Source organism: Staurois parvus, unplaced genomic scaffold (assembly GCF_062004578.1).
Source record: "Staurois parvus isolate SC_StPar_1 unplaced genomic scaffold, SC_StPar_1.0 ptg000666l, whole genome shotgun sequence".
NCBI lineage: Eukaryota > Metazoa > Chordata > Amphibia > Anura > Ranidae > Staurois > Staurois parvus.
Genome location: NW_028318462.1, coordinates 417,621 through 439,883, shown reverse-complemented (window position 1 = coordinate 439,883; position 22,263 = coordinate 417,621). Strand labels below are relative to the sequence as shown.

General features: G+C 41.3%; 1 protein-coding gene across 2 annotated transcripts in view; it reads right to left on the bottom strand.

The window, feature by feature from the left end:
- The window catches only part of OLFM2 (olfactomedin 2), a 459,233-nt gene that overhangs the window by 59,959 nt on the left and 377,011 nt on the right, over nt 1-22,263 (bottom strand). For both annotated transcript variants that reach the window (XM_089651883.1, XM_089651884.1), the window contains exon 5: nt 6,972-7,078. In XM_089651883.1, coding sequence (XP_089508009.1) covers nt 6,972-7,078 — 107 coding nt within the window. The remainder of the gene's footprint in view (nt 1-6,971; nt 7,079-22,263) is intronic.

Below are 22,263 nucleotides of genomic sequence, written 5' to 3'. Positions count from 1 at the left end.
CTACCTCCACAGTTCCAGCTTTCACCCCCTACACACTAATCGGCCATCATACACAGTCAGGGCATCAGATACCACCAAATATGCTCAGACAGAGATAAACATCTGGGGACACTAGCACACTCCTCCCATAAGAAAGATTCCAAGGACAAAACTATCAACACCAGCATAACCACAGCCTTGAAAACCCAAAGAAAAAATCCACTCCAATACAAAAAGAAAAAAAAACAAACAACCGTGTACCTCAAGTAACTACATACAACCCAGCACTAGAAGGAATAAGAAAAATAATCAAAGATTTACAATCCATCATAACAGAGGATTGAACTCTAAAAGAAATATTCCAGCAACCCCCAATACTGGCTTTCAGACAACCCCCCAACCTCAGACATAAACTAATCAGTAGGAAACTTCCTTCTGCTTATGATTTCACAAATAATGAAAGCAAACCCTGCAATAAAAACGCTGAAAATCGTGCAACCAAATGAATCCACCAAAAAGTGTCAGACACTCAAAAGGGATCTTCAGTATCACCGGATCATACAGCTGCACCCCCAGTAATGTTGTGTACCTTATCTAGTGCAAATAATGTAGAGAAGGATCTTACATTGGCGAAGAAGGACAGAAGTTGAGAAGAAGGATGAATTTACACAGACATACCATCAAGGAACATAAAGAAGATGAGTTCTGCACACCTGTGGGACATCATTCCTCACGACCACACTATGGAAGACCTCAATATCTTGATTTTTTTAAAGGGAATTTCAAAACTATTCAGGAAAGGAAGACTTTTGAACTAAGAATGATATTTCTATTTTATTACAAAAGATAGCGGTCTTAATTTAGGCATAGGTTTTCTCGCTCATTATTCAACAGTTTTACGATCCCCTCTGTAACTGTCATCCCTCCCCCCCCCCCCCCATTGCTGTGTACATTCCTTTGTGTTTTTTTTTTTCCCTCAGAGATTGTTTCTTTTAACATTCTGGTAAATCTATGTGAAGTAGTATTGCTCAAACCGTAAGGGGGGCATACGCCGAAAGCTTGTCATAAAAATTGTATGTTCGTGCAAATAAAAAATATATAATGGACAGTACTCAGTTGTTTCTGTTTGCCAATATAACATTTTTGTGAGAAAAATGTTTTTTTTTCTAAATTAATTACAAAGTTTCTTACAATCAGATCCAGCAAGTAATAGCACATCCTGTTGCAGGCTGAGGACGCAATCAGTAACAGGGATGTCAGCCTGCCATGCAAGCTCCTTCAGTTGACCATTGGGCTGCCTATGTGATAAACCTGATAGTCCAACAGGAAGCGCTGACACTGGCAGGATCTCCAGGTAAGAGACAGTACAAAAAACATATTTGCTGAAAGCCGATTTCCAGGTATGGATTTTATAGCAGTTACAATGAATGGCTCCCCATGTGGCTACTCTGGGGCAGGGCAGCATTAAATTTGGAAGATTGCACCAAACCTGCACCAATGTAACTATGCTATAAAAGCCATACCTGGAAGTGCTGCTAGATCACTTTGTGCTGGGCCCTTTTACAGGAATAGCTAAATCCAGTAATACACTGTCTCACCTTGCTCTGCATATTGTCAGTTGTTCTCTATTTTTTGGTACTGTCCCAGATTTGTAGAGGCCAATCTGCTGACAATCTTTAGATTTACTGCTGCTCAGGGGTTCTGGGCTTCAGCAATATGGCAGACTCCAGCAAGAAGAAACAGAAACAATGCTGGAGGTATTTTACAGCACACACTAATTTTGGTACTATAATAATAATGGGAATGTATGTTCTTTGCTAAAGAACATTATTTTTTATCAGATTTTTATGTGTTAGTTCTGCTTTAAAGTGGTATTAAACCCAAAAGCAAACATATATTATATTGTAGCTTACCATTTCTTAGATGTGATGGCTGCATTTGTTTACTTATTTAGGCTTTCTTTCTTCTATTTTCAACTGGTGATCTGGCCAGTAAGTCTATTGTTTTTCAAAAGAACAAGCACTCCAGCAGAATGTATCAGTTACAGAGATCAGACAAATCATTCAACACTAGCAGGGCTGCATGCAATGATCAGCTTTTATTTATTTATGTAAAACCTTTATCCCAAAAGGAAAAAAACTTTTTGCTATAACTACCAATAAAGTATTAGCTGGAGTTTGGCTTCAATGTGTTAGTGTATTTAAATCTGCTAGTACATCTAACACTCCCCTCCCCCAGACTAACAATACTGCTGTCTAACGGTGTCCCCTGTGCTCATTAATCAAGAGTGGAGGCATATGGAGGTTTGTTACTGGCCATATCAACAGGTGGGAAAAAAGCCTAAGAAAAGAAAACTAAGGCAGCCACCACATCTAATGATTTCTAAGCTGCAATGTATTACATATTTTGTTTTGGGTTTAATACAGCTTTAGGTTAGCCATTAAATGGTATCACAGAAACTCCAAAGTTGCTGCCATCTATGAGAGATTATAGCTGAGATCTCAGAACACGGTATACAGAGTATCATTAAATACCCAACGGTCACTTTTTTTTCCCTAAATGTTTTTTCACCCATGCATCCAATGACTGGGATATTCATGGAGACATTTCATCTGTCATGCTACTTAGGCTCCCTCTAAATCCTTTAATTTCATTAGCTGCGCTTGGTTTGTTCCACGGGGGATAAAACAGATTAGGTAAAAACAGCTTGGATGTTCTGAGTCGGCTGTATTTTCATTGGCAAATGAAGCACGATGGAGATTGTGGTTGGAATGAAAAACACTTGGTTTCTGTGGTAATGGAGGTCTAATCTTATTTAAAGTTGCATGCAGAGAATGAACACTTCTCTAATACAGATCAGCAGTGCTGCTGTTTTTGATGCTACCTGCTGCATGGATATGGGTTTCTGTCCTCCTAATGTATCCTATAAATACCCAAGAGTGAGTCCAATGCAGTAATGGAGAATAAGTTCTCTAAATATCCCAAATGACTTTGCTTATCCGGAACCATCTTAATCTAATTTGCAGCTGAAACGGAGTTCATGTTTTATTTTTCAAAATACAATATCTTTGCTAGCTCAAAACATAAGCGAGTAATTACCAATATTCTCCAAAGGACAAGGCAAGATCTGGAGGAAAAATATGTGGTTCAATTTACTAAGCTATAATGATCATTATTTCCCATAACGAGAGCAGAGAAAACCAAGTACATGACTAAAAAATAATGAGTGTTATGACAAATAGTACAAGCACAATGGCTAAGGGAATTCACGAAGAACTAAAGGATTGCGTAAGAAAGAGTTATAACCCTTGAGGTTTTTTTGGGGGGACTCTGGAGCCCCCTTAACCCCTGACATCAGGAAGGGTTGACATGTCTTCTCAGGGTGTTGGTTGCTAGGCACAGTGGGCATGGACAGTTGCAGAAAAATGAGCGCCAGTCACTTTTAGGCTGAACAAAAGTCAGTTTATTGCTCACAGCAACAAAATTCAGGGAGAGAGGATTAGGGCACAGGACACCCTAGGACATTAGGTAAACAGACCAACAGACTCCTTAGTCAAAAATAGCCAGGCAGACAGCAGTAGAGAAAAGGACCTTTAACCTGCACCCAATGTTCTGTACCTCTGTAGCAACAGATGTCTCCTATAGCAACCAAAAACTCACAGTACTGTGTTGGGTTTCCTTGGATGAGTCCGTCTTGGTGCTTTCCAAAGCTCTCCACAGTCCCCGGCACATAGAAGAGTGATTTCTGGTACTTCATCTCAGAACTCCATCCCTTTCCTCATGCCTCCAGGCAACATTCAGGATGTCCCTTGCAGAGCCTAGAGAACATAGCTAGGACTACCCAACGTACCTGTTCCTCACACATCCACATCAGACCAAGGTCTGGGAAGGAGGACCCAGATCACTTGACCCCCTCTACTATATATATATATATATATATATATATACACACACACTCTCAGCATGCATCAGTGGCTAAACTGCTACTGATTGGTTGAGAGAAGTATGCATATTTATAATCCAGCTTTACTGTAGCTCATCATACTAATGCCAAAGGTACCAGTGATACCTACTAGAAAAAAGGGGGAACCACAGCCATGCCAGCCTTAGGGGTGAACCCAAATGACCAAAAGACTACAGATCAGCTAGGTTTAACTACAACCTGGCACAGTTTGATTTACTGGTAACACTTGTTTAAGACAAGTGGGCTACACTACCAGAGGTGTCCCGTTGGGGGCTTTCCCTTCACCTCCAGTGTCATAGCTACAATGGGAAGTGAGAGGAAATCTCTCCAAAGTGAGGGAAATCCCTGAGTGTCACCAAGATCACCAGAATCCTTGCAAGATTAGTTAGATTGAGTAGTGACCACTCAAAATGTAGGAATTTTCTTTTACTTTCACTCACAGTGACAATGGTCACCAGGACAGATAGGATGAATCTCCCTAACGGACACAGACAATAGCAAAAACCTGTGTATTTTTTTCCAAAATATTGGCTGCGCAAATATATTGTCACATGAAAAATTGCAATGGGCAGTGGTCACCATTTTATTCTCCAAGGCCAATGTGTGCGAAAGAGTCTAACATTGGCCTGGACAACAGGTGGTTAAAGTAGAACTAACCCAACACTTCTTTTTTTAAAGTTTTGGATAGGGTGAAGAGGGATTAGAACACCTGTCAGTTTCTTATCACCATCTATAACCCCCGTTAGGGAGATTCACCCTCTTTATTTTTCCTGTTTATAGCTATCAGTGAAAGTGAAGGAAAATCACTATGGCTAAGAGACAGAAAGTAAAGGGAAATCTCCCCAATAGAACAGAGATGGCAAAAAAACTGATAGGGGTTATAACCCTCCCTTACTCTAAAACTGAAAAAAAATAAGTTTTGCCTTTAGTAGCTACCTTGTTGTCACACGCATCTAGTAAATCTAGCTTCCTGGGTAGTAGTTTGCCCAGGCCAATTTGTAGAAATTATCACTTGGGTTCTCCCCTTGATTTCGGATTTAAATTCTCCACTACTACCACTGGGTGTCACTGGCATTCAGGGCAATAGTTATGGGTGCAGTGACAATCTTGTGTTTTTGAGCATTTATGTCCCCTCTGGCAGCCACCAGGATGTGCATACAGGAGAAGGCTATAAAGGCTTGGGGAGTGGTCTAGTGAGCTTTCTTTCTCCCAGGTTGCAGCCTGGGGAGGGTGTGCAATGGCGTGTGTGTAGAGTGGGCCCTAAACCTGTTTGGGGCCTGGCTAAAGAAGTCTTGAAGCTGCCTTGCCTGGTTGAGGAGGGAACAGCTTCTAAGGTGGAAGAACCAGAGTATGGAAGTCCTGCTGGAGGGGGATTGGTGCCTGTCCTCAGAGGATCCTGGCACTCCTTTGGGTAGAAGACAAGTCTGGAGACCTGTTGCTAAAGAGGACCTAACCCTAACAATACAAATGAGAAAAAGAACTAAAGTGACTGGTGCCCTTCTTTGTTGTGTCTATCTTCACTGCTGCAACAGATCCACCCTAGGGTAATGTCAGCCCTCTCCCTGTGCTGGCAGTAAAGCACCCTCTACCCCGGCCATGAGGGGCTCTAAAAAACCTTCTCCTATTTAGCACATTACTATAAAAAGATTAGTCTGTAGTGCCGATTGCTAGATGAGAGATGTTCAATGGCACACAAACCTGCCAACCCTAATGCTCCTACAACCTACCCTAGATACTTTTCCATGTAATGATGATACTATACAAAGGAACAAAGAAGGTTTCAAGAACAATACACTGCCAAAAATGACATTTGCTACCTACTCTATACTTCTTTTTCACTGCATTCTGCTTAGTACTTTTAGATCAGGTGCCCTCCAATAATCTGTATACATGACCTAACAATAAAAGCAAAGTACAATACAAAGTGAGTATCACCGCTTCCAGATGCTTCACAAACTGGGTTCTGAAAAGTTTGGCAAGACTGGATTGAGATTGCTTTAATAGAGAGAGCAAGTATAAGTAAATGGTGCACAGTTTTACTATTTGTGCTACACATTGAAAGCAAATTTTTAACAGCATATTTATTTGATTTTTTTAAATAATTTATTGATCTGCAAAAACTTGGCAATAACTTCCTCCTCATGGCCACACTTGTCCACGCCCTGTCCCTAAGAAGTTGAATGGCATAGCAGGCCACTGCAAATGGTGGGTGTGGCCAAATTACACAGTGGGAGGAGCTTAGATAGGCATTTGAACCACCCCCCTAGTGCCCATTGCACTAAAGCATCCACTAGAGGGAGCAGTTATTCTAAGTGCATGATTAAAAATGTCCTTGTGGCTTTTGTTGCTGCGTGCATGCAACGCATGCACAATGTTTATAATGCCACATCATTAGGCAGAGGAAGTAATTGACAGCTAAAATAGCTCGCATAGATATGTTTCAGTTGTACGTTTAGCTGTTTTGCTGGAGTTCAGCTTTAAGGATACATATGCATAGATTTCCATACGGTAAGGTTTCACCTTCTAATAAAATCTGTCCTACAAGTAATAAAGAATGTTTGGCATTTTATAACGTTTCAGTCCTATTACAGCTGTATTTCTGGGCAGCCTACAAGTCATGGTAAGCTCCAATCATAGGATGGCATTACAGGCATTCCTAACCCCGCAGACACTAGGGAAGCAAAGCAGCGATGCAGATCTTTCATTATTACTTCAGTGTCCGCAGGAGCAAGAAAGAGAAGCAAAGGAAGAAGGAAAGAAAACAGCAATAAACTTAGTTAAACTTAAAGGAAAGCTTGTACAAGCCCATAAATTTAAGTCAAGTGAAGATGGAAAACCACTTTCGCCGTATATTTTCAGTTTACTGCCTCTCATTTGTGGTTGCTGAAGTCACCATTAACAATAACTCCTTGCTGTTGAGCTCTCTGGTTGCAGTTGGTATTGCCGCCTCTGGCTTTACCGAGCCAACAGATGATAAAAATGCAGCTATAGCACAGCAGAGCGTTAAAGCATCCATTAGTTGACTCACCCTATTATCTGAACTGGGAGCCATGGTATCCGTCATCCAAGAGCCAAACCGCGACCCCGAGGCACGTATAGTGATTGGGTTACTGACGCCAGTGAGCTTGCCACAGCCTAAAAATGAAAAAGAGGAGTTAGTGAAGCGATATTTATAGAAGAAGCCTAGCAATATGCTTTTCTGCAAACCATCTGATGTTAAATGATGGGGTTTTGATGACAATTACAAACTTTTCCTGATTTACTTTAAACGTCAAGGATATTTTGCTTTGAATTTCTGGCCATTTGTAGCTTCTCTCAAAACTAATTTGACTTTTTTTTTGGTGAATGGGTAATGGTACTATTTATCCCATACTTATTCACATGGGGGGGGCCCTCTTGTTAAAACGGTCTTCCAAATTCTGATAAGTCACCCCCCACAACCAACAGGACAGGGTTGTGGGGAAGGGGCCTTTGTCCTCATCAACATGGGGACAAGAAGCTTTGCAGAGCACCCCAAGGGAAAGAGAGGAGAGGTGCCTTCTAAGTGCAGTATAAAAATATTTTAATAAGCCACAAATTGGTAAAACTCACAATGTGGAATTGTGAAAAAAGCTGATCAGTGTGGCTGTGATCCTAGGCCTGCAGGAATCCATCTAGTGGAGTTCGGGTCGCTGTGGATGGTTTAGGAGATCCCAGGCTGCTATGGATGGTCAGATGTCCCAGGCACTGTAGAAGGAGCAGTTAACTCTGAGTGCATAGCCTATTCTCTCCCCCTCTGTTGGCCGCATTCTTCCTGTGTGACGTCACATCTGCCCAGCTTTCGGTTCAAGCTGGTTACAGGTACTTCCAGTTGCGGTCGGACGACAGTGCCTGGGACTTCTGACCATCCATAGCAGCCTGGGATCCCCTAAACCATCTACAGCAGCCAGAACTCCACTGGAAGGATTCCTGCAGGGCTAGGATCACAGCCACACTGATGGGATTTTCTTACACTTCCACATTGTGAGTTTTACCAATTTGTGGCTTATTAAAATATTTTTATACTGCACTTAGAAGGCAATTCTCCTCTCTTTCCCTCGTTATGCAAACAGAGCTGGCTTACACTGGGACGGCTGCCATCTAAATAATGGTTACCCACTATAGACTTTATTGGGACTTATGGACTGGTTACAATATACATTTGTGCGCTGACAATTTCTTTATTGTTGTATTGCAAATCACCCCCCCATGTTGAGGGTATGTGGCCTGGTATGGTTTGGGGAGGGCGCTTGCACATCCCCCCCACTCCCTGACCTGTTGGGCTACATGCTCAGATAAGGGTCTGGTATGATGGATTTAAGAGGGGACTCCCACTCCATGTTTTAAAACATTTTGGTGTGGGGTTCCCCTCAAAATCCATACCAGATCTGAAGGACTGGGGGGACCCCCTCACTGCTTTTTTTTTAATGCCGTCAATCCTTTTGTTTATATTTTGCTGTCAGTGGGGAAATCTGCTGATAGCAGATGAGTCACGGTTCCTAAGGACGCGGTGGCCGCCCCCTCCTTAACAACCGTCATAATCACTCCTGAACAACCAGTTATTCACTGGTTGTTAAGGACGTCGGCTCCTGCTAGCATCAAAATACCACTAGCTTTCACTACTAAAATACTGCATACCGCTTTGTGAATTGAGCGCATTATGTCATATATCAATGTGCATTTTATTAAGGCAGGTCATTCAAATAAATAGTTTGCAGACCACACAGTCCAATAGATCAGACATGCACTTTTGTTTTGTAAAGTAGTGCACTATATCGCATGGTATGTTCCTTTTATGCATTGAGGTACAGCTGAAAATCAATGGCATTCAACACACCAGCACATGCATAGTGTGTTGAGATAATACACTTTACCACAAAGCACAGGTAGTAATATGCTATCAATTGAGCTCCAGTGCCTGTATTATATTCTATCCCTGGAGTCGAGGGCTGCAGATAAGACCAAAGATCGCTGTGTGAAAGCTTTGGTCTCTCTGCAGCAGCCAGACATGCCCTCTGCTGAATAAGACCTATAGCTCTGCAATTTTATCAACATGTCCCTTCAACAGAAGTTGATCAACCAATTGACTTCTGTTGAGTGGGGATGGCCACACACTGATCAGAATTTGGCCACCTTAAGGCATTGACAAAGTTGTACTTTCAGCTGCTGTGGCATGATGACTATGCTGCTGCTCCTTCACTGTCCAATCAAAAGGCCATGAACAGCACTGATAGAAAACAGTAATAGAAAAAGTGATATCACCCTCTTCTCTATGCAGTGCAGCAGAGATGTGTAATTCATAAAAATAACAAGAGACGAAAGTAAAACATTTTTTTCCAAATACATGCATTTCAACTGTATGTTTACCTCTCTAGCTAGAAGGGAACTTAACTGGCAGAGATATATTCAAAGAACAAGAAAGAATACTAGAAGTAAAGGGTGCAGGTGTGATCGCTAGATCACATACAAATATTGAAAGGATTATTGCGGCCATCGTGTAATAATATACCCTTATCAAACAATCATTCCATTTATTATGGATTTTTTATCCTCAAAGGAAATTAATTGCAAAATCCTCATAGGCGGCAACTGTTAAAATTCATGAGTCAAAGTCAATAAATATTCATAATTTATTTGAAGTTCAGGTACACTGTCAGTTAAGATGCTACAAGGAGTTAATCAAATCTGTAATATATCCTGTGATGAATCACAATCCAATCATCTCTTATAGGATTATGCATAAAAATGAGAGACTAATGGCATAAATTAGGCATCTTGATTCTCCATTATTGCAAACGTCGTCTGCACAAAGGACATATAAATTGAAGAGCTCAGTCCATATAGCTGTTTACTTAAAGTGGAAGTAAACTCAATTTTGCACCTTTTACCTACAGGTATGCCTTTAATAAAGTGTAACAGAACCGTCCCCAGTCTGCGCTTGGGTACTTCCATTAGAATACTGCTTCCCCATCCAAATACCGACCATAGACACCACAGATAACCATACAAGACTAGACGACACCAGTCTTGAAGTGAACTAGGAAATAGACTACTTTATTTTACCACAGATACAAGATATATACATTCAATCGAACAACCCCCCCCCCCCCCCCTGCATAATGACACAGGGCGGGGCAATCTACCTTTAGTAACAAGACACACCAACAGACAATTCCATCAGGAGGGAGGGCTGCTGGAAACATCCCCCACCAAGCCAATACACAAACACCTACATCCCATAATAGTTTGCTCCCAAGCAAGACACACAACAGAACAATGGTATGCAACCACATGTCATTAAACAATCAACAACCTCTCACCCCAATATTAGGACAGATCATTCTGTATCCCTAACAGGCACATGGTGACTTACACATAATAGGGATATGGAAAGCTGAGACGGGGTCTCCCCACCTCTCCAAAGTGAGCTGTGTTCCATGGGCCACCCACCCAAAGTGACTCCTGTCACATAAAGCTTACTTTTAGGTACTGTAAATATCTCCTAAACGTGCACGTGTTAGGAGATATTTACTGTAGAAGTGCTGGTGACGTCACTGGCATATGCCCATGCTGTCCATTGAGAGAGCCGTGCCGCGGCCCAAACTCCATTCGCATATCAGTGGGAGTAGCGTGACTCAGCAAATCAGATGTCTACAGCCTGCTAAACTGGAAGGAAGGCCGGGTGAAGATGGAAGCCTCAGAGAGGCAAATCAGATGACCACAGCTCACGAACCCGGAAGGAAGGTCGGGTGAAGACAGAAGCCTCGGAGAGCCGTGACAGAGCTCCGCTGGAGGGCTTTGTTTTCAAGTCTTTCACAATGTGCACCTTTTACGAGCATATCATGCTCGTAACTTGCAGGAAGAAGATTTATTTAGAATTTTTACTACCACTTTAAAGCTGAATTTTAGGAATTTGATTGCAGAGTTACATTTGTCCACCTTGTCTTCATATCTCATACCTGAGCTATCTCGGTGGGAGATGGAACTCACTGTAGTAGTTGCTGCTACCACAGTGATAACAGCAGTCTTCTGGGTTTGGGAGCAAGCAGCTGCCCTTCTGCATAGCAGCTATAGGGGGAATCACTTGTTTGGCACTACCGCCAATCACAAACCACCTTGTATATTTTTCAACAAATATAAGGTGTTCTCTGATTGGATGAGTTGTGACACTGTCACTGCTCCTCTCTATCTCATTCTCCAACTGCCCTACCTACCTTTATTAGCAGGTAAGAGGTAAGGAGAGAGTAGAATCCCGGTAGTAATTTTTATTACTTTCACCTCTCTAAGTAACGTTACCATGATGTTGTCAATTGTTGAACTGTGCACCTGAAGGATGTATGCAGCTATAAATTAAGTTAGGAAGAATATGTGGGGTGGAAAATGAAGATCGTGAGATTATTACCTAATGAGAATTTTTCTTCAAGGTCTTTGTCCATGCAAGGAAGTAATTTCAATGTAAAAATGGACATCCAAGGGGTTGAAGCAACTACCTGCTGTTCAAAACTGCTTTGAGCTTGCAATAAAAGATCCCCGAATCACTACAAATATGCTCATCATAACCTTACATTAGACAGGCAGATGTCTGACCCATGGCACTACGGCATCTGCCCATGCTCAAACCCACCAGGACCTGTTATGATTTTGGATAAGAAATCAACATGGTACATGCAGAGTTAGATTTGTATTACTTTTATTATTTAAGGGAAAGGTTTGGTCACGTAATATACAGCCATTCTTACAGTTATTCTTAATGGAGAAGTACAGCTAATCTCTTTTGGCTGTACTTCTCCTGTGGATCACAGGAGTGCAGTTCGTTCCTGTTTTCAGCTGACAACAGGCTGAAGGCTGCTATTGGCTGATGTCACTCAGCCCGTCCATGCTGGGGAAAGATCCAGACTTTAAAGTCGGGATCCATCCCAGAGTCTGGAGTGGCACCTGGCTCAGTTTCTCAGTGATCTGCTTTGAGTCTGAGCCAGCCGGTCCCTCCCACTTCACAGCCAATTGCTGTAATGAGTGCGGGGGTGGAGGAGGCAGACAGTCACCGCTCTCTGCTCACAGCAGCAGTGACATTTAGAGTCAGCGGGGGGCAGATGCAGTATCGGACTAATGCTGCATCCACCTAGGTAAGTATGATTTCAGAACAAAAATAAACCCTAAAATTCTCCTTTAAGCTTAAAACCTGTTTATTTAACCAGGTGGCCACCTGAAGGATTTACCCCCCTTCATGTCCAGGGCATTTGTACCCAAATGAAATGTATACAATTTTTTTGCACAAATATTGACCTTTCTCCACCACTGGGTTTTCTTTTCTTTTTTTTTTTATAAAAAAGACCAAAAAAGTTTGAAAAAAAAACACAGTATTTTCTATTTTCTGTTATAAAACATATCTAATAAAAAAAGTTAAAAAAAAATAATTTCTTCATAAATTTAGACCAAAAAAAAATCCCAATAAGTGTATATTAATTGGTTTATGTGAAAGTTAGCGTCTACAAAAGATGGTATATACTGCATTCTGGAATCTACACAGCTATGTCGCTATGCTGATAATGGTGGGGATCAGCAACTTATAGTGGGACTGTGATAGTGAGGAGGGGCAATCTGGCGCTAGCTGACACTGACTGGGAGTTACAATAACTGACTAACTGACACTGACATCAACAGTGACACTAATACAGTGATCAATGCTAGTATTGTAAACTGTATACTGCACTAATGGCACTGGCTGGGAAGAAGTTAACATCTATGGGCAATCAAGGAGTTAACTGTGTGCCTAATAATGTGTAACATGCTGATTTTACTTTACTATCTGTCTGGTTTTTCTCCCTGCTTTTCAGGGAGAAGAAACAGTCAGGTCGCTGTTCACAGTACACAGGGTTCTGTGTTGTGGTAAACACAGAGTTCTATGTGTGATTGGAAAATCAGCCAATTAGCTGATTTCAACTGAAATCATTGGCTGAAATCAGCTGCCAAACACGTGCTGTGTCAAATCACAGCATGGGTCAGCAGGGTATGTGGATGATAGAAAAAAGATAGCGCCGCGCTCCTATATAATATATACAGCTTAAGCTTAAGCTTTAGAGGTGTATCAAATTCCAATATGAACTGTGACTATACCACTAAATGCATATAAAATATTACATATAAATGACATGCATGGTGTAAAAACCTATACTGTTATTGCTTTAATGGGTGCCCTAATGAAATCCTGTGTTGCACCCATATAAAGCTATGTGTACTCTATATTAATATGTGCACATGTTAAAATAAACAAATAAAAATACAGTCTTTAAGGTAAATGTGCAAGTAAAGATTCTGTTCCTTGTCTCCGAGTGCTAAATGGTCTCCTTATGTGCTCACCTCTATATTTGCCTGAATGAATCCAGGCAAATACGCTTTTTATCCTTCCAGGATAGATGAAATGGGATGATGTCTTTGCTCTAGCCGTCCTATGAGGTGAATATACATATGGATGGATCCTCCTGTTGTCTACTTTATCTCCCTGTGTACCTGTGAGTACACTGAGTAGCTCTCTTGGGATCTCCCAATTCCCCTCCTGGGGTTGTTTCCTCTTTCACTCCTCCTAATATCAGCTCATGGGATGTATGGTCAAAGAAAAGGAAAAGCAGACCATAGTGTCTTATCCTTATATAAAGTGGATTTATTTAAGCCAATAACAAGTTGATAGTATGCAGCTCATAAATGATCCAGACAGGCTTAGATGGCAATCAGCAGGTAAAAAGTAGGTACATAGAAAACCTCTCTGCAGCTGCCCCTGCAGTGCTGTCTGCCTGTGCTTGTAATCGGATCTGCTCGCTTCTCCAGTGCAATGTCGTGACGTCAGAGCCCCTCCCCTACGCGTTGCGTCACAGGGTCACGTGACTTCATCACGTGACCCTGTGACGCAACGCGTAGGGGAGGGGCTCTGACGTCACGACATTGCACTGGAGAAGCGAGCAGATCCTATTACAAGCACAGGCAGACAGCACTGCAGGGGCAGCTGCAGAGAGGTTTTCTATGTACCTACTTTTTACCTGCTGATTGCCATCTAAGCCTGTCTGGATCATTTATGAGCTGCATACTATCAACTTGTTATTGGCTTAAATAAATCCACTTTATATAAGGATAAGACACTATGGTCTGCTTTTCCTTTTCTTTGACCATACATCCCATGAGCTGATATTAGGAGGAGTGAAAGAGGAAACAACCCCAGGAGGGGAATTGGGAGATCCCAAGAGAGCTACTCAGTGTACTCACAGGTACACAGGGAGATAAAGTAGACAACAGGAGGATCCATCCATATGTATATTCACCTCATAGGACGGCTAGAGCAAAGACATCATCCCATTTCATCTATCCTGGAAGGATAAAAAGCGTATTTGCCTGGATTCATTCAGGCAAATATAGAGGTGAGCACATAAGGAGACCATTTAGCACTCGGAGACAAGGAACAGAATCTTTACTTGCACATTTACCTTAAAGACTGTATTTTTATTTGTTTATTTTAACATGTGCACATATTAATATAGAGTACACATAGCTTTATATGGGTGCAACACAGGATTTCATTAGGGCACCCATTAAAGCAATAACAGTATAGGTTTTTACACCATGCATGTCATTTATATGTAATATTTTATATGCATTTAGTGGTATAGTCACAGTTCATATTGGAATTTGATACACCTCTAAAGCTTAAGCTTAAGCTGTATATATTATATAGGAGCGCGGCGCTATCTTTTTTCTATCATCTATATACACTAGTCAAGTGAGTTAGTGCAAGTGCCAGCGCACCCTATACACTTTCAGAATTTATTTAACACCTTGATCCATAATAGCTCACAAGTATTCACTATAATTAGGGTATGTGGATGCATACCCCCAAACCCAGAAGAAGGCCAATCACGTACATGTTGCACGCTTGGCCCCATGGCCTACATCCTTCAACTAGTTGCATTTGGTCATTGCAATGCCATAAAATCAATGTATGGCCAAGCTGAAGCTAAACAAGACTGTCTTGTTTTTTTGCCTTCCTCTGGATCAGGATTTCTCAACTAGGATTCCTCCAGAGGTTGGTAGGGGTTCCTTAAGCAATGAGCAATTTCTGCCTCTCAGATAAGTTCCCACTGACACCATTGATCTTTTTATCTATCTGTAAGGGGGTAATTCTTCCCAATGACCGTAAGTGTAAGGAGCATTCTTCCCACTGACCATAATGCTAAGGTATCATGAGTTGCAAATAAAGTCATTTTTAGCAGGGGTTCCTTAGGACCGGAAAGTTATTTGAAGGGTTCCTCTGTGTTGATCCAGAGCAGCCTTTCTCAGCCTTTTCAGCTGTTCATATAGAGGCTTTTTATAAAGGTTTTTGATTTTCTATTTAATTTTGCTATGGATTGAACTACATGTCTTTTTTCAGCCTGACTAACTATGTAACTGTCAAGGCCTTTAGTAGTTTGCAAAGGTCTTTGAGCTCCCCATGTGACAGCATTGATGGGCCAGCTCCCTCACATGCTCCCCCATACCTGGAAGTCCTTGGTATTTTCTTTGGCTCATGGCACTGAACAGAATGACAGGAGAATGAAGGAAAGGTAAGTATGTTCTAAGGATGGGCTGGGGATTAAAGCAAACCTTATGCTTTGACCATTTGCCCTGAATGAAATGGACAAAGCACATGTTTGCTTCAGAAAAGTATCTATTTTCGGTGGACCTAGCCTTCAAAAATGACTTAGACTTTGATAGCAAATGACAAATTTTCTTTGGAGATCTCTATGTAGTAACAAAGAGGGGTCCCCATCTCCAGCAGCCTCATCGTAAGCTTTCATCCCTCTGTTATTTGCAGTGGTGGTGTTGTGATGGATATGGTAAAATGCCTATTTGGTTTCTTTCTTTTTTATACATTTTATACACATTTATGTTTATACGTTTATATGCTTTTGCATGTATATGTATGTCTCTATGCTTTGTGTCTAAAAATCCTTACTTAAAAATGGCTGCTCAGCAATCCCTCCCATCGAGTGAAGGCTACAACGAAGACAATACCTCCTTCTGAACAACACCCAGAAGAAGATCACGCCCATATCCTGTAGGAAGAATGCTAATGCTGTGCTCACATGACCCTTACATCATCTTGCATATATAAACTCATTTCCTCATTTCAATAAAGCTGAAGTTTCACAGAGCTGAACGAGTGTGCAGGGGCGGACTGACAACTCATGGGGCCCCCGGACAATAGGGGATCATGGGGCCCCTGTGTCCTTGCCCAAACTCAAAAAAGCCTATGAAAAAGGTACCAGGGGCATCTCATGGGGCCCCCTACTGACCCCGGGCCCTCGGGCAGTGCCCGAGTTTCCAAATGGTCAGTCCGCCCCTGCAAGTGTGTCAGTGTGAATTCTTCCGATACGCGCATCCCATGCCACATGATTGATTAGGACAGGGGCAGATAATCATCAGACACTTGATCCGAACCAAAACAGTGTTAAACCAGTGATCTTCACAGAGCACCTCTGAATCTGAGATCCAAATGCGGTTGGGGGCTTGGAGGAGACCCTTCCTTCCTTCCTATTTTAACAGGAGCCCTCATTTACATCTAATTGCATATTGCCATTTTATATCTATTTATACTCATTATTACTGTTTACATATGATTTATGACTAATCTCCTTATTATTGCTGCTGTTGTTATTGTGTGGCAGGAAGCACCAAGCAGAACATTTCATCAACAGCTTGTAAAAGTGCCACCTTGGAGAATAATTCCCTTTTGCTTCCTTTTATGAGACTGTGCGATCAAACAAGCTTCAGCCTCTCCTAGCCACTGTCAACAGTAACCTGTAACCCCTGGAACGAGCTCATCTATAAAACCAATTACGATAGCTGGTTTTTAAATGCTCCGATGTTCTAATCATATTGTTTGACTTTCTGCCTTCCAATTAACTCAGACCTTGCTCTAGTGGGTTCATTTCCAGCTGGGTAGCACATAAAAAATAATCTACTTTTATCGCATTAATATTTGATGTTTTTCCAAGTCCGAATTGCTTTCCAAAAATAAAAAAGGTTTCGCAGAGCGTAACGCTGGCTTTTTATTTTGGATAGTATCTACCAGTGGATGTTATTTAATGTGGTCACCATGGGCATAAACAAGTGTTTTGATAGTAGCTATGAAATAAGCACATAAAATATACTATCATGACAGAGGGCTAGAAGAGTGTGTGGTCTTTGTCTTTTACTTCTAAAGAAAGGAAAGATCTGTCAACTAATGGCCATTGAGACCTTATCAGCCATTTTTAAAATTCCTAGAGAATAATTACATTTAACCTACCTGTATATGTTAAGGCAAAAATATATACTGTGCATCTCTAAAATGCATTCATATTTCCCCATGTTTTATCCCTTTATGCAGGCCATAGATGGGTCGAAAATCGGCCGATTTTTCGGCCGAAAATAAAATTGGCCGATTTTCGGATCGTTAGTGGGCTAATTGTTCGGCCTTGTTTCGGTATTTTGGCAGATTCTTTTTATCGGTAAAGTTGGAAAAAGATCGTCCGATTTTGCCGATCGGCCGATTTTCACGGCAATTATGGGCAAATCGGCCGATCTTTTTACCGATAAAAAAATCTGCGCATGAGCAGTGACCTGCAAGAGGAAGACAAAAAGAAGAAAAAGAAGAAGAGGATGAAGAAGAAGAAGAGGAAGAAGCAGAGGATGAAGAAGAAGAGGAAGAAGAAGAAGAGGAAGAGGAAGAAGAAGAGGATGAAGAAGAAGAGGAAGAAGAAGAGGAAGAAGAAGAAGAAGAGGATGAAGAAGAGGATGAAGAAGAAGAGGATGAAGAAGAAGAGGATGAAGAAGAAGAGGAAGAAGAAGAAGAAGAAGAAGAAGAAGAGGATGAAGAAGAAGAGGATGAAGAAGAAGATGAAGAAGAAGAGGAAGAAGAAGAAGAGGATGAAGAAGAGGATGAAGAAGAAGAGGATGAAGAAGAAGAGGAAGATGAAGAAGAGGAAGATGAAGAAGATGAAGAAGAGGATGAAGAAGAGGATGAAGAAGAAGAAGAGGATGAAGAAGCAGAGGAAGAAGAAGAAGAGGATGAAGAAGAGGATGAAGAAGAAGAGGAATTCCAGTCTGGCAAAAAGTGTCCCTGCAGAGAGCTCCGCTATTTCTTTGACAGTTCTTTGACATTTATAGCGGTTGCAACAATGTATCTATTTGTTTCTGAATAAAAACATCTGTATCCTAAATGGATACAAATAGATACAATGTTGCAACCGCTATAAATGACAAAGAACTGTCAAAGAAATAGCGAGCTCTCTGCAGGGACACTTTTTGCCGGCTGTAGATGGGATGAAAATCGGCCGATTTTTTTTTACCGTTCCTGGTAACAGCTTGAACGACCGATTTTTCGTTTTTTTAAAGAAAAATCGGCCGGTTTTCTCCCCATTTATGGCCTGCATTAAAGTCTCTGCAAGTTCAAAAGAAGAACTGTCATGAATGTATTTAGCTTCTAAGTCCTGTTGAGAGCAGACAACACACCATTTTTTAAGCTGGATGGTGTTAGATGTGCCCAGTTGTCTTTTGCTATACCACTGAATCCTTGCCACTGTTTTTATCTCCACAACATAGGGACTATTTGTTTAGTAGTCCAAGATAAGACCTTGGAGGGCTAATTAGACTCATTAGGATATCATTAAGAATAGGGCCAGATTTAGATCTTGGGGGGCCTGAGGAACTTTAGGTTCTGGGGGCCCACGTAAACAGAGTTGGTTTTACATTCTCAATGACAGTCACACATTTTCAAAATGCATGACACAACGTTAATCTGTGGTTTCGCGTGCACGCACACATGCAGTTACAGTGGGGAAAATAAAGGATCAAACACATATTTTACTCACTGAACTGCAAGTCAGTTTACAACATTTGTATCATGTGTTTTCTTCTGGATTTTTTGGTTGATATTATGTCTCATTTAAAATACACCTATGAAAAAAATTATAGGCCCTTCATTTCTTTGTAAGAGGGCAAACGTACAAAATCTGCAGGAGATCAAATAATTATTTTCCCCACTATATAGGCCACTTTCCATAAGAACGTAATACTCTATGTGTGGTTTACTTGAGCTGCCAAAATGAATTTTCAAAAACAATACAATATACCAGTCCAGAGTAAAAAATTTTACAGATGATGGCCAGAAAAATATTACTTCACAATATACACTACATTGCCAAAAATATTGGGACACCCCTCCAAATCATTGGATTCCAATCACCTCCATGGCCACAGGTGTATAAAATCAAGCACCTAGGAATGCAGACTGCTTCTATAAACATTTGTGAAAGAATCAGTCGCTCTCAGGAACTCAGTGAATTCAAGCGCGGTACCGTGATAGGTTGCCACCTGTGCAATAAGTCCATCTGTGAAATTTTTTTGCTACTAAATATTCCACGGTCAACTGTTAGGGTTTTTTTTAACAAAGTGGAAGCAATTGGGAACAACAGCAACTCAGCCATGAAGTGGTAGACCATGTAAAATGACAAAGAGGGGTCAGTGCATGCTGCACAGTGCGCAGAAGTTGCCAACTATTTGCAGAGTCAGCAGCTAAAGACCTCCAAACGTCATGTGGCCTTCAGATTAGCACAACATAGAATGGGTTTCCATGGCCGAACAGCTGCATCCAAATCTTACATCACCAAGAGCAATACAAAGCAGTGGTGTAAAGCACACCACCACTGGACTCTGGAGTGACGAATCACACTTCTCTGTCTGGCAATTCGAATGCCAAGCAGCTGCATCCAAGCCTTACATCGCCAAGTGCAATGAAAAGCATCAGATGCAGTGGTGAAAAGCACGCCACCGCTAGACTTTAGAGCAGTGAAGACGTGCTCTCTGGAGTGACGAATCATGCTTCTCTGTCTGGATATTCAAATGACGTGTCTGGGTTTGGCGGTTGCCAGGAGAACGGTACTTTCCTGACTGCATTATGCCAAGTGTAAAGTTTGGTTGAGGGGGAATTATGGTGTGGGGTTGTTTTTCAGAGGTTGGGCTTGGCTCCTTAGTTGGCCCCTTAGTTTTAGTGAAGGGAACTCTTAAGGCATCAGCATACCAAGACATTTTGGACAATTTCATGCTCCCAACTTTGTGGGAACAGTTTGGGGATGACCCCTTACTGTTCCAACATGACTGCTCACCAGTGTACAAAGCAAGGTCCATAAAGACATGGATGAGCAAGTTTGGGGTGGAGGAACTTGACTGGCCAGCACAGAGTCCTGACCTCACACAGTCCTGATAAAACACCTTTGGGATGAATTAGAGCAGAGACTGTGAGCCAGGCCTTCTCGTCTGACATCAGTGCCTGACCTCACAAATGCGCTTCTAGAAGAACGGCCAGATATTTCCATAGACACCCTCCTAAACCCTGTGGACAGCCTTCTCAGAAGAGTTGAAGCTGGTATAGCTGCAACGGGTGGGTCAACTCAATATTGAACCCTACAGACTAAGACTGGGATGCCACTAAAGTTCATGTGCGTGTAAAGGCAGGATTCCCAATACTTTTGGCAATATAGTGTACATTTAATAAAATAAAGTATTTTTTTATTATTATATAGTCGTTTATAATATTTTATTATTATGTATCTGTTATTACTTTTATATATGTTTTTATACTGTTTTATATTATTTTTGTTTAGTGGGGACCCCTTCTGTCAGGGAGCCCATGGCAGTTGCCACTTTTGCCCCTCCAGCACTGCATAAAAACTGTCCATAGAACGTAGGACAGCTCCAAATTTCTGCCAAAATCAAAAACATCAAACAGATCTAGCAATGCATATAGAGGTATATTTAACAGACGAAATTACAGAAAATGAGAGAAGTAGAGAAGTTAGGGTTTACATACACATTAAAGCCTAAGTTTAATAAAAAAAAAAATAACAAGCTTCTATGAATGAAACACAATGAAACACAATCTAGGAATGTAGGAGGCAAACCTTTCAATCGTCCACCTGTCCTCTATTTTTAGATTTGTTTCATTTATAGATTCTATGAATGGATGAGCTGGGTAGAAAGGATGGACGTAGTCAGGCACTCTTGGTAAGTGTCTTTCACAGTTCCCTCAGTTCTATTTACCCCTGCCCCACTAGAGGATCATGGTGGTGGGGGTTGGGTGGAGGGTTTGGAGGTTGAAGATTTCAAGGAAAGCAGGAGCCAACAGCAAAATAAATGCATTAGATTAATTGTAGTGTTCCTTGTGCTGATTTATTTTTATTTTTACTAAACATGGGCTTTAACAGAATAACTCCCCACCTCTGTGTGACCTCTCCCCTGAGGCTCCCTCCAAACTGATTTTAGCCAAAAGAACTTGTGTTTTAGCAACTACACTGTTTCATGGCCATTAGTTTGTATTAGTGATTAGTGTATTAGTGACTTTAACTGTATTTCTATATAAATTGCTGGTTCTTGGCCACAGGTAGAAGGAGTGAAAAGGGTGAAGACCCCTCTATTTGTTCTGTACAGTGTGACTAGTAAGTAAGGATGACTAACTTGTACATATGGACATTCTCTTTAAAATGGAAGTCAATCTCCTGATAGATTACACCACCTATACCCTACACAAATCTAATCTCTGCTGGTGAGGTCATAATGAAATTGGTTTCTCACATTTGGTGGAGCTGTCCCCTTCGGGGAAAAAATTGCCCAGACGTACACACAGTTGACTTCCTTATCGTTAACCCCTGCCCTTATTATCCTTTCAGGATTTTCAGGTTTCATATCCTGTGCAAAGAAATTTTTATTTAGAGGTTTTATCTCAGTGGCCAAGGCATTGGTACGCCACCACTGTTCCGACTCTTCCAGAGTGGGTTACCAAGATCTACTGGCTGATGAGGATGGAGGAATGGATAGCTTATCAACATGATACCTATAAATCTTTTATAGATAGATGAATTCCATAGATTGGTATCATGGACACAGATATATTCTGAGACCTAATGTGACTATGTCATACCTATAAACCTATACCCCTATGCCCTTATATCACCTAAGAACACCATAAACTTTGAGGCTGCATCTGGGATCACCCTCCTTCCTGCCTCTTCTCATGCTTTCCTTAGTCACTCACTGGTCATCCTTTTTCTTTCTATTCTTCTGACTTCAGATTTTTTTTACAACTAACTAGGCAGATCTATTATACCCCCCATTCCATTAATATTCTTTCCCTTGTGATAAAGTGGTGGGGAGGAAGGTGCATCTCTACAGACCTCTGAGGATTTGTCTGTGCTTTGTTGTAGTGCTTTATTCACATAATTGTACTCCTTTTATACTGGATC